This window comes from Pseudochaenichthys georgianus, chromosome 1, assembly GCF_902827115.2.
Source record: "Pseudochaenichthys georgianus chromosome 1, fPseGeo1.2, whole genome shotgun sequence".
In the NCBI taxonomy this organism is placed as follows: Eukaryota; Metazoa; Chordata; class Actinopteri; order Perciformes; family Channichthyidae; genus Pseudochaenichthys; species Pseudochaenichthys georgianus.
This window is the reverse complement of record NC_047503.1, coordinates 38,603,570-38,617,279: the sequence shown is the minus strand read 5'-3', so window position 1 is coordinate 38,617,279 and position 13,710 is coordinate 38,603,570. Positions and strand designations below refer to the sequence as shown.

At 40.1% G+C, this 13,710-nt stretch overlaps 2 protein-coding genes across 2 annotated transcripts; one reads left to right on the top strand and one right to left on the bottom strand.

The window, feature by feature from the left end:
- Positions 1-913: 913 nt before the first annotated feature.
- LOC117452848 (zinc finger protein 330-like) lies at positions 914-4,150 on the top strand. Its single transcript, XM_034091642.1, is given in 11 exon segments — positions 914-1,014; positions 1,408-1,597; positions 1,957-1,976; positions 2,072-2,090; positions 2,092-2,143; positions 2,883-2,914; positions 2,916-2,960; positions 3,527-3,653; positions 3,751-3,855; positions 3,966-4,012; positions 4,139-4,150. Coding segments are annotated over 10 exon segments (579 nt in total). The 5' UTR covers positions 914-1,014; positions 1,408-1,477.
- A 2,647-nt stretch (positions 4,151-6,797) lies between these two features.
- Positions 6,798-10,102, bottom strand: LOC117452840 (zinc finger protein 330). The gene is made up of 9 exons (XM_034091632.2): positions 10,010-10,102; positions 9,428-9,616; positions 9,052-9,071; positions 8,887-8,957; positions 8,076-8,152; positions 7,385-7,511; positions 7,186-7,290; positions 7,028-7,074; positions 6,798-6,806 (listed from the first exon to the last, which is right to left on the bottom strand). Exons 2-9 carry the CDS (start codon positions 9,428-9,430, stop codon positions 6,798-6,800), a joined length of 459 nt encoding a protein of 152 aa, XP_033947523.2. The 5' UTR covers positions 9,431-9,616; positions 10,010-10,102.
- Positions 10,103-13,710: the final 3,608 nt, after the last annotated feature.

Here is a 13,710-nt window from a genome sequence, read left to right as displayed (position 1 = left end):
TGGGGTGGATGGTCCCTTGGTCCGGGTCTCCGCCTTACTGGAAAAGCTCCCACCCCGTCCCTCTTTTCACCCCCAAACCTTAACTTTGCATAAGAGCCAGTGCCGGACACCAGCTCTCATGGAAGCTGTCCTAAAAGAGTTTGTGAGCTAGGTGGATGAGTCTGCTACACACCACCACCTGCAGGAAAAAAACGACTCGGTGTGTATGTGTGTTGTTGTTCACCGTCAGCTGTTTCGCTTCCTCGTTCAGGATTGGCTCATCGCTCATCATCATGTGACCTGGGCGTGGGCACGATGGCCCCTGACGACCCATGGCATGTGGAGGAACTAAACAGAAATACATCATTTAATCCACTGCCACATGAATGCATTCATATCATCATGAGAGTTTAAGCTATAATGCTTTCCATTATTGGTTTCTGCATTCATTGGGTTTGATATGTTGGAACAAACTGTATTTGTTACGTTGAATTTTTATTCCATTTACTTATCATGTGTTATCATCTGACACTATTTATTATAAAAAAACATTGATACTTGACACTAATCGTCAATAATATCAGGAGTAAGATGTGAATGTATAGGGAAAATGGATAGTCCTAAAGTTTAACAGAGGGTGTTTTATTAAAATATATTATTGCTCACATACATTATTTCATCTATTTTAATTATATTCATATCTCTGCTATACCTCTACCATTTTCAGTACTTGTACTTTATACATTTTGCTTACTTTAACTGACGCTTATCTTCATACAGTATATTGTATTCATATTCCTTTTGGGTAGATATACAAATTCAATTTAGTGTATATACATATATATATATATATATATATATCTATATACACATTTCTGTGCTTTTTGCCCCTCTGGATAGAAGCTTTATTTAAAGCCCATGGTAGAAGTAAGGTAACACGGAACCAATAGAAGGAACAAAATATCGGCATTCTGTTTCAGACCGGACACATTTTCTGGACGGACCTAAGAGAAGTTGGGAGCGCCGATCATTTCGGTAAAAAATGCAAAAACTCTGACTCTTATATTTTAAATGACACCTATATTTGACATTCAGGAACATTGATGTTACTGCTGGACAACCTACATATTACATGTAAACAGCTAATACTAAAGTTAATGTAAAATATGTACCATGTGATTCTACGTGTGCTGTCTGCAACAGCTAGCTAACAAACACGTTATAAACTAATAATTGGTGATCGTACATGTGTTAGCGTTCTAGCATGATCTGAACCTTACTAATATGATTCCGTGTGTCTTTATTGACAGTATAAGCCAAATAAAGCACTTAAAGGAACTTCCAAACCGTGACCTGGCTCTTAATATTTTCATTGCCATTTCTACTATAGCTACTGTGCATATGACAATACTGAACTCGTGTTCCCAGGTTACCAGCCGTTATCTCCGTGGAAACCAACCGTTAAACCAGTCCGTAGCCTGATTGAAACGATCCAAAGATGCCCAAAAAGAAAACCGGTGCCCGGAAAAAGGCCGAGAGCCGAAAAGAGCGAGAGAAACAGTCGCGAGCAAACCGGGATGTGATCGACGTGGCCAAGCATCCCTGCAACTTCACCATGGTGTGTAATTTAAAACATAAGTTCACCCACCAAAGTATCCGAAGTACCGTTTCTTATTTGATGAACTTTAAATGAATTTTTTTTCATATTTTATTATACTGACTCACTTTTTATACTGTACTCAGTTTCTCACATATGTATATTATGTGTAAATATTCTCTTATTTTTCATTTCTTCAAGTAGATTTAAAAATAGCTTTTATAATAATACTTATTTTTGCTAATTTCTTTAAAACAAAGTATTATTTATCCTGTGTCTGTGTAATTACACCAAAGCACATTTCTCGTATGTGTAAACCCTGCTTGGTAATAAAACTGATTCTGGTTATTTTGTAACTCTTCAACCTTCTGTTTTTGCAGGAATGCGACAAATGTCAAAGGTAGGTGACTGGATCGTATTATATACTGTCATTCAGGTATACTCGGGTGAGCTTGTTAACAAACATGTGTTTCTCCTTGTTATGTCACCTGCTAGAAAACAGAAGAACAGAGCTTTTCTGCTACTTCTGTAATTCAGTGCAGAAGCTTCCTATCTGCGCTCAGTGTGGTGAGTAAAACTGCACAGACGTGTGGTATGTTTACATGTATGTTATAATGTTTATTTAACCGTACTATCATTTTACTGTGTCGTCTCTCAAATCTAACAATCATCTATAAGCTGTGTGTAGCTTTCAGCCCCAAGTTCATTTACCTCTACTTGGAGACGTCTATCTTTAGAAATAGATAAATCAACAATCATTATTCAAACATTAGTAAATGATTCATGGGTTGGGTACTTCTTTCAGACATTCATTTGACGCTTGACTGACTATTTACAGCACAGTCACAGTGAAGGAATAGTAATATAGGATAGCCATGTAAAATAAAGGTTGCAATGCGGCAACCACAGAGGTCCATATACGAGTTTATTCCCTAAGGAAATATCATGTCTAAAAAAAAAAATGCTGATCCTGCAATACTAATAGTGCACCCTACTAGCCTTACATGAAACCCTCCCTAAAAGGCACACTAAATATCTGTCTTTCAATTCCCACACTTCTACATCCTCATGTAATAAATTAGTGGCGTACACTTTTAAAAACCACAGTGAGTGGACATGTTAAAGGATATTCTACTTTGGCGCCCCCAAGTGTTGGGATTTAAAATACACTTTCTTTTTAAAGCAGTGCATTTCAATGATGTACTGCAAAAACCTTCACCGTCATAAGGCCACTTTTAGACGCTATAAAACACACAAAACTATCCAAAATCGTTGTTCAAATGGATTGTAACTCACTTATTCTCAGGCAAAACCAAGTGCATGAAGTCTTCAGATTGCTGTCGTCAAACATCCTGGGCTCCACACCACTGGAATGGCCATGGTGGTAAGTTATTAACAGTTCTGAAAAAATAGAATCTTGTGGTAGATATGCCTTTCCTGCTTTGACCAATCTGCGCTTATCCATCCTTATGTGCTGTTGCAGCGATGTAAGACTAGATACAGTACTAGTTGTTGGTAGTATTTTAAAACAACTGTTTAAAATAAATCAGTTTGGTTATTTTTTATTCAGAGAAGTGTTTGCAGGATTGCTTTTATTGAAAAAAAATGTTTTGATTGTGATGTCTGTGTTTATGCAGCAATGTCTTCAATCAGAATCCATTTTATTACAGGATTATCATACAGACATGTTACATTAGTTGTTGAGAGGCATAGGATGCAGTAAGTAAGTGTATTGTCATCGCTAGAGAGCAGGTGTCCAGTACAACTTCACCTCCTTGTCCCAGCCATGCACTTTCTGTGTTGCTTGATACCAGAAGTGTTGGCCATTGCCCCCAGAGGCTAACTTACTGTCACACCAATAGCATATTAGTTGTGAGATTTATAGTGGCTTAAAAAAATTGCAAAGTGTTCCTTTTTTTCCCTCACTGTACTTTTGTTCTTTACCACAAGGGGGCAGTGTGTGACTTCTGTGAAGCTTGGGTGTGCCACGGCAGGAAATGTCTGAGCACTCACTCCTGTGTGTGTCCTCTGACGGATGCAGACTGCATCGAGTGTGATCGTGCTGTCTGGGACCATGGTAAACCCCCCCCCCCCCACCCCTCCATTTGAAATGCACGCGGCCACATCACTGTCAAACTCAGAATGAACTCTGGCTGCTTTTACTTTCTGAATAGGAGGGCGAATCTTCCGCTGTAGCTTCTGTAGCAACTTCTTGTGTGAGGATGATCAGTTTGAGCATCAGGCAAGCTGCCAAGTCCTCCAGGCAGAGACATACAAATGTGAGTCATTTGGTTTTGCTTTCCCAATGTCATTCATTAGCGCTCTGTGGAAAATAATGTCTAGAGGGAAAGTTCTTTTTTACACTTTGTTTTGCCTTTTCCCATTTCAGGTGTTTCCTGCAACAGACTGGGACAACACTCCTGTCTGCGTTGTAAGGTGAGGGGACATATATTATTATTTCAGAAAACACAATGGAGGGATGTCCTAGTTTTATTGTCGCTACTTGCAGCTACTGAGGTTGCTGTTAACATGTTTATACACTTTGGAACTTCTGCCCATCAGCTCACATCATGAATAGTTTCCACAACAAATGACCCACATCTTATTACTGATAAGACAGTTCAAATATATTGCTCCTTTTCCTTTGCTTTTAATTTTAGTTGACCTAAAAAAGGTAATATTCCCGACGGCGAATTTTAAGATTAAAACAAAACAAGTTAAACAGCAGGAGAGCGCTCCAATCAGATAAAACGGAACTCCGCAATTGTGGCTGAAGCTGTGGCCAGGGGTTTATTTCTCATCTTTTGAAGCAGTACGCATAATATTTACACCAGACATGTGCTCCGAGGCCTGTACTACGAAGCAGGATTTTCGCTTAGCCGGCTAACTGCAGGGAAAACTCCGGCTTTCCGTCCTACGACGCTGGTTCTCTTTTTAGCGGGCTAGATCTCCATGGTAACTTATGAGCGGCTAACCAGGGGCCTATACTGCGAACCTGGTTCAACCTAACCTGGATATGTTTGAGTTAGCCGGTTGGCTTAATCCAAAACATACGCGCTCTCGCTAAACTGTCCTACGACGCTGGTTATCAAGTGGATCGCTCAAGCCAGCCGTGTCCTATCTAGTTAGGTGCGCGTTCACATAAAATGGGTGGTATCTGGAGCATTCGACCAATCACAAACATAGAGAAGCGTACTGACAGCGCAGCGTCATACTTCCTGAATGAAAAGTGAACTTTAATACTAGTCAAAAATGAAGAAGTTAAACTTTAAACATCCATGACTTAAACACTTTATCCAGGATCAAAGCCTCAGAGCTGCACCTGCAAGGTGAATACAGCTGGCAAAAGAAAAAGTGTTTGAATGCGTACATTAACAGGTTTATGATATCACTGCCCCGTCTAAAACACGATCTGACTTCAATTACATTTGTCTCGAGTGTTTCGTCAACTTATGTGTTGCTTAAAATAATACTTCTGCATACAGTAGTGACACTGTGAGTGTTGCACGGCCAGATACGGCTCAGCTGATTCAGATAAGGAGATATGTGATACATTATGAAGTGATATGCCGCGGACTGTACTTAATGTACTCTGATCCGGTTACTTATGTTGTGGCCGATATTTAAGTAAGCTTTCTTAACGCTAATGTTATAATAGTCAGATTGCTCTGAAGATGGGAGGTGATATTCTATTAATGTTCACGTTCACACAGTCGGTGATTTTTGCCGGCCGTCTTTCCTGCGACGGCAGCTTTTCTGTATTTCCTTTCTCCTGTAATATGACTTGATCGCTTTAAACTCCGCACACTGAGCTCTGATTGGTCAGCAGGCGGTGCTTTCACTGAGTTGAGCTCTTAGCCTGCAACCTAACCTGGTCCCGACCAGGTTAGCTGCTTAGCATATATTACCATGGAGATCTAGCCTGCTAAAAGAGAACCAGCTTCGTATGACGGAAAGCCGGAGTTTTCCCTGAATTTAGCCGGCTAAGCGAAAATCCTGCTTCGCAGTATACCCCCCTGGTCGGGACCAGGTTAGGTTGCAGGATAAGAGCTCAACTCAGTGAAAGCACAGCCTGCTGACCAATCAGAGCTCAGTGTGCAGAGTTTAAAGCGATCAAGTCATATTACAGGAGAAAGGAAATACAGAAAAACTGCCATCGCAGAAAGACGCCGGCAAAACACCGACTGTGTGAACATTAATAGAATATCACCTCCCATCGTCAGAGCAATCTGACTATTATAACATTAGCGTTAAGAAAGCTTACTTAAATATCGGCCACAACATAAGTAACCGGATCAGAGTACATTAAGTACAGTCCGCGGCATATCACTCATAATGTATCATATATCTCCTTATCTGAGTCAGCTGAGCCGTATCTGGCCGTGCAACACTCACAGTGTCACATACTGTATGCAGAAGTATTATTTTAAGCAACACATAAGTTGACGAACACTCGAGACAAATGTAATTAAGTCAGATCGTGTTTTAGACGGGGCAGTGATATCATAAACCTGTTAATGTACGCATTCAAACACTTTTTCTTTTGCCAGCTGTATTCACCTTGCAGGTGCAGCTCTGAGGCTTTGATCCTGGATAAAGTGTTTAAGTCATGGATGTTTAAAGTTTAACTTCTTCATTTTTGACTAGTATTAAAGTTCACTTTTCATTCAGGAAGTATGACGCTGCGCTGTCAGTACGCTTCTCTATGTTTGTGATTGGTCGAATGCTCCAGATACACCCATTTTATGTGAACGCGCACCTAACTAGATAGGACACGGCTGGCTTGAGCGATCCACTTGATAACCAGCGTCGTAGGACAGTTTAGCGAGAGCGCGTATTTTGGATTAAGCCAACCGGCTAACTCAAACATATCCAGGTTAGGTTGAACCAGGTTCGCAGTATAGGCCCCTGGTTAGCCGCTCATAAGTTACCATGGAGATCTAGCCCGCTAAAAGAGAACCAGCGTCGTAGGACCGGAAAGCCGGAGTTTTCCCTGCAGTTAGCCGGCTAAGCGAAAATCCTGCTTCGTAGTACAGGCCTCGGAGCACATGTCTGGTGTAAATATTATGCGTACTGCTTCAAAAGATGAGAAATAAACCCCTGGCCACAGCTTCAGCCACAATTGCGGAGTTCCGTTTTATCTGATTGGAGCGCTCTCCTGCTGTGTTTAACTTGTTTCTTGTTTTAATCTAAAATTCGCCGTCGGGAATATTACCTTTTTTTAGGTCAACTAAAATTAAAAGCAAAGGAAAAGGAGCAATATATTTGAACTGTCTTATCAGTAATAAGATGTGGGTCATTTGTTGTGGAAACTATTCATGATGTGAGCTGATGGCAGAAGTTCCAAAGTGTATAAACATGTTAACAGCAACCTCAGTAGCTGCAAGTAGCGACAATAAAACTAGGACATCCCTCCATTGTGTTTTCTGAAATAATAATATGTCCCCTCACCTTACAACGCAGACAGGAGTGTTGTCCCAGTCTGTTGCAGGAAACACCTGAAATGGGAAAAGGCAAAACAAAGTGTAAAAAAAGAACTTTCCCTCTAGACATTATTTTCCACAGAGCGCTAATGAATGACATTGGGAAAGCAAAACCAAATGACTCACATTTGTATGTCTCTGCCTGGAGGACTTGGCAGCTTGCCTGATGCTCAAACTGATCATCCTCACACAAGAAGTTGCTACAGAAGCTACAGCGGAAGATTCGCCCTCCTATTCAGAAAGTAAAGCAGCCAGAGTTCATTCTGAGTTTGACAGTGATGTGGCCGCGTGCATTTCAAATGGAGGGGTGGGGGGGGGGGTTTACCATGGTCCCAGACAGCACGATCACACTCGATGCAGTCTGCATCCGTCAGAGGACACACACAGGAGTGAGTGCTCAGACATTTCCTGCCGTGGCACACCCAAGCTTCACAGAAGTCACACACTGCCCCCTTGTGGTAAAGAACAAAAGTACAGTGAGGGAAAAAAAGGAACACTTTGCAATTTTTTTAAGCCACTATAAATCTCACAACTAATATGCTATTGGTGTGACAGTAAGTTAGCCTCTGGGGGCAATGGCCAACACTTCTGGTATCAAGCAACACAGAAAGTGCATGGCTGGGACAAGGAGGTGAAGTTGTACTGGACACCTGCTCTCTAGCGATGACAATACACTTACTTACTGCATCCTATGCCTCTCAACAACTAATGTAACATGTCTGTATGATAATCCTGTAATAAAAATGGATTCTGATTGAAGACATTGCTGCATAAACACAGACATCACATCAAAACATTTTTTTTCAATAAAAGCAATCCTGCAAACACTTCTCTGAATAAAAATAACCAAACTGATTTATTTTAAACAGTTTTTTAAAATACTACCAACAACTAGTACTGTATCTAGTCTTACATCGCTGCAACAGCACATAAGGATGGATAAGCGCAGATTGGTCAAAGCAGGAAAGGCATATCTACCACATGATTCTATTTTTTCAGAACTGTTAATAACTTACCACCATGGCCATTCCAGTGGTGTGGAGCCCAGGATGTTTGACGACACAATCTGAAGACTTCATGCACTTGGTTTTGCCTGAGAATAAGTGAGTTACAATCCATTTGAACAACGATTTTGGATAGTTTTGGTGTGTTTATAGCGTCTAAAAGTGCCTTATGACGGTGAAGGTTTTTGCAGTACATCATTGAAATGCACTGCTTTAAAAAGAAAGTGTATTTTAAATCCCAACACTTGGGGGCGCCAAAGTAGAATATCTTTAACATGTCCACTCACTGTGGTTTTTAAAAGTGTACGCCACTAATTTCATACATGAGGATGTAGAAGTGTGGGAATTGAAAGACAGATATTTAGTGTGCCTTTTAGGGAGGGTTTCATGTAAGGCTAGTAGGGTGCACTATTAGTATTGCAGGATCAGCATTTTTTTTTTTTAGACATGATATTTCCTTAGGGAATAACTCGTATATGGACCTCTGTGGTGCCGCATTGCAACCTTTATTTTACATGGCTATCCTATATTACTATTCCTTCACTGTGACTGTGCTGTAAATAGTCAGTCAAGCGTCAAATGAATGTCTGAAAGAAGTACCCAACCCATGAATCATTTACTAATGTTTGAATAATGATTGTTGATTATCTATTTCTAAAGATAGACGTCTCCAAGTAGAGGTAAATGAACTTGGGGCTGAAAGCTACACACAGCTTATAGATGATTGTTAGATTTGAGAGACGACACAGTAAAATGATAGTACGGTTAAATAAACATTATAACATACATGTAAACATACCACACGTCTGTGCAGTTTACTCACCACACTGAGCGCAGATAGGAAGCTTCTGCACTGAATTACAGAAGTAGCAGAAAGCTCTGTTCTTCTGTTTTCTAGCAGGTGACATAACAAGGAGAAACACATGTTTGTTAACAAGCTCACCCGATATACCTGAATGACAGTATATAATACGATCCAGTCACCTACCTTTGACATTTGTCGCATTCCTGCAAAACAGAAGGTTGAAGAGTTACAAAATAACCAGAATCAGTTTTATTACCAAGCAGGGTTACACATACGAGAAATGTGCTTTGGTGTAATTACACAGACACAGGATAAATAATACTTTGTTTTAAAGAAATTAGCAAAAATAAGTATTATTATAAAAGCTATTTTTAAATCTACTTGAAGAAATGAAAAATAAGAGAATATTTACACATATATACATATGTGAGAAACTGAGTACAGTATAAAAAGTGAGTCAGTATAATAAAATATGAAAAAAAATTCATTTAAAGTTCATCAAATAAGAAACGGTACTTCGGATACTTTGGTGGGTGAACTTATGTTTTAAATTACACACCATGGTGAAGTTGCAGGGATGCTTGGCCACGTCGATCACATCCCGGTTTGCTCGCGACTGTTTCTCTCGCTCTTTTCGGCTCTCGGCCTTTTTCCGGGCACCGGTTTTCTTTTGGGCATCTTTGGATCGTTTCAATCAGGCTACGGACTGGTTTAACGGTTGGTTTCCACGGAGATAACGGCTGGTAACCTGGGAACACGAGTTCAGTATTGTCATATGCACAGTAGCTATAGTAGAAATGGCAATGAAAATATTAAGAGCCAGGTCACGGTTTGGAAGTTCCTTTAAGTGCTTTATTTGGCTTATACTGTCAATAAAGACACACGGAATCATATTAGTAAGGTTCAGATCATGCTAGAACGCTAACACATGTACGATCACCAATTATTAGTTTATAACGTGTTTGTTAGCTAGCTGTTGCAGACAGCACACGTAGAATCACATGGTACATATTTTACATTAACTTTAGTATTAGCTGTTTACATGTAATATGTAGGTTGTCCAGCAGTAACATCAATGTTCCTGAATGTCAAATATAGGTGTCATTTAAAATATAAGAGTCAGAGTTTTTGCATTTTTTACCGAAATGATCGGCGCTCCCAACTTCTCTTAGGTCCGTCCAGAAAATGTGTCCGGTCTGAAACAGAATGCCGATATTTTGTTCCTTCTATTGGTTCCGTGTTACCTTACTTCTACCATGGGCTTTAAATAAAGCTTCTATCCAGAGGGGCAAAAAGCACAGAAATGTGTATATAGATATATATATATATATATATATGTATATACACTAAATTGAATTTGTATATCTACCCAAAAGGAATATGAATACAATATACTGTATGAAGATAAGCGTCAGTTAAAGTAAGCAAAATGTATAAAGTACAAGTACTGAAAATGGTAGAGGTATAGCAGAGATATGAATATAATTAAAATAGATGAAATAATGTATGTGAGCAATAATATATTTTAATAAAACACCCTCTGTTAAACTTTAGACTATCCATTTTCCCTATACATTCACATCTTACTCCTGATATTATTGACGATTAGTGTCAAGTATCAATGTTTTTTTATAATAAATAGTGTCAGATGATAACACATGATAAGTAAATGGAATAAAAATTCAACGTAACAAATACAGTTTGTTCCAACATATCAAACCCAATGAATGCAGAAAACCAATAATGGAAAGCATTATAGCTTAAACTCTCATGATGATATGAATGCATTCATGTGGCAGTGGATTAAATGATGTATTTCTGTTTAGTTCCTCCACATGCCATGGGTCGTCAGGGGCCATCGTGCCCACGCCCAGGTCACATGATGATGAGCGATGAGCCAATCCTGAACGAGGAAGCGAAACAGCTGACGGTGAACAACAACACACATACACACCGAGTCGTTTTTTCCTGCAGGTGGTGGTGTGTAGCAGACTCATCCACCTAGCTCACAAACTCTTTTAGGACAGCTTCCATGAGAGCTGGTGTCCGGCACTGGCTCTTATGCAAAGTTAAGGTTTGGGGGTGAAAAGAGGGACGGGGTGGGAGCTTTCCAGTAAGGCGGAGACCCGGACCAAGGACCATCCACCCCAAAAGCAGCCGCACAATGGCACCGTCCTTCATCCAATGTTGCCGCAGTCTGGCTCTCTCGACGTGGCTGCTGTCGTTTTGTTTCGTGCACTTGCTGTGCTTGGACTTTACGGTTGCAGAGAAAGAGGAGTGGTACACTGCTTTTGTCAACATCACCTATCTGGATCCCGTCACTTCCGAGGTCAGGACGGAGAAAACCGAGTGCGGAAGGTATGGTGAGCAGTCGCCCAAGAAAGAAGCCAGAGGTCTGGTCCTGGTTCCGTCCAGCCTGCAGGACAGGCAGGCGTGCGACCCCAGCCTCAGGTTCCCCCCTCTCCCCGCTAACACCGCCTGGGTGGCTCTGGTGGCTGATGGGAACTGTTCCTACCGAGAGAAGATCTGTAACGTTGCAAACTACAACGCCTCTGCAGTTGTGATATACAATGTGGGCTCCACCAATGCCAACGACACCATAACAATGCCCCATCCAGGTAAGAGACAACCGGGCACACTTTCTTTTCTCCATCATGAACCCTGTCCAGTCAGGTGATGGAGGCCTAAAGGGTCAATGTTATTAGTTAGTTGCTTCTTAAGTATTAGGCTAGATTAATGGTTTTCATTCCCCCGGCTTAAGTCCCTGAGCAGCTTCTGTCTCTGTGTGTTCAGCTCAATAATCAATTAGTTTTGCGGTGAAGTAGAAAAGTGCACTGGATCCCCTAAAATATTGACCTGCCATTGGTCTGCTGATTCTTCAAAGTGTCTCTGTAGGTCCTGCTGAAGTCTTTCTCAAATGGATGCAACCATTGAAGACATTATCATGATATACATCCTTTGTTTGATATTCTTAGAAATAGGACAATGAAAAAGATTCACAATCTTTAATACCGTAATAACAAATCCCGAGCAAGTCATAATTAATATTGTCTTCAAAGCAACTCTGATTGAGGCTGTTCTTTTGACTGTAATCATTCCTTAATACTTGTGCTCAATATCGTTTACTTCTACCATGATATCAAGCTCGACAGCCTTTGGCAACTCACTCCTGATAATGGACGCACAATCAACCTTATTGTTTTAGTGTTTTTGGTGTTTTTATTGCAATACACAATACAATCATTTATCCTCCCATCTCTATTAGAGCCTCTTACCTTATATTTAGAAACAATACCAATGATGTCTTGCAGTAAGAGACATGAGCATGTTTTACCACATTCCTCTTATGTAATTTAAGTCCCTAGTACTCAAACTGTATAGGTTCCTAAACACACACACAGCGAACATAACAATAAAATATAGAAGTTTATTAACTATTTGATGAAAAACAAAGAGAACCATTTTACAAATCCGACCAAATATCTGATGCCAGTTCTGCTCCTTGACAGTGTTCAATATTCAGTTGGCCAAAACGGTGTAGAGAGGGTCAGAAATACCCCAATTTATATCAGAGGGTGCAGACTGTAATCGTCACTTAAACTACATGAACACAACTTCCAGATTACATTTACATTTCTTTCAAAGTGTTTCAAGAGTTTTAAAGTAGTAGTTTTAATGCCTAACGGTGACAGATGTGGACAATGTGAGTAAACTAAGATAATACTTATTTGTATTGCATAACTATCACTTATCTTGTTTTCCTTATGTGCAAATAACTGCAGTGGCATTTCCCAAAACATTGTTCCGTAAGAGCTCCTGATTTATACATACTGTAGGCAATACATGATATTGTTATGTTCAAAACAAATAAGCCAATAAGCCCACAGATAGCAAGCATGTAATGTTAACATAGTCTCCTCTTTCCAACTGCCCAAGTTTTCCACACTAGTATGAATGTATGCATGCAGGCTGCAGTCTATAAGTCATGTGGACAAAGCTGAAGAACACCAAAGACACATAAGCACAGCTAAACGCCATCAAAGCAACATTTAAGAAATAAAATGTGAAAATAAGCTTTGTGAAACACACAACAAACAACACACCTTTTGAAATGATCCATGCAAAATGTCCTCAGTTCAGGTTCTTCAAAGGAGAGTCACATCCTTGTTTTCTGAAGGCAGATAATTGTCAAACACATGGCTTTTTTAAACAGCTCAAACGTGACTAATGTGTTTGCTACAAATAAATAAACAATGCAGCTCATAAACAAAACTGTTGTCAGGTTTAAATGTGCTGAATACAGGATTCAATGTAAAATGTATCAAAGAACACGGATGAATTTAATTAGAGGGCTCATGAATAGACTTCTCATGTATCACCGGGGAGATTCCTCTTCAAAAGCAGAGCTAAGATAAAAGGATGCACAGCGTACTTGGCTTTTGGTGCTCCAAGCATAATCCAGCTGAGAGGAGATCTGAGTCATACACATGCTTATATGCTCATCTGAGTCTCCTCGTTGTTACCGCGTGCTCAAAGCAATGAGCTTGAAGAACATCAGCGAGTGAAGTGGCTTGTTTTGACTTGTTTGTAAACAGTGGCTGTGTGAAGCCTGAAGGAAAGTAATACCTGCAAACTACTTAGGACTTAAGAGTTTCCTGGTTGGTTAAAATGTTTGCTAGAGTCAAACGTCAAAATTGTGGTTGAAAAGCAAAGAGCCCTTTCATATTATCTGGTGTTATGGCCTGGCTCAAAAGGCCACAACAAAGAGGACGCACCATATCCACGTTTAACAAAAGATGTTTATTTAAGAAAAACATTCAAATCAACCAAATTAAGTGCAAA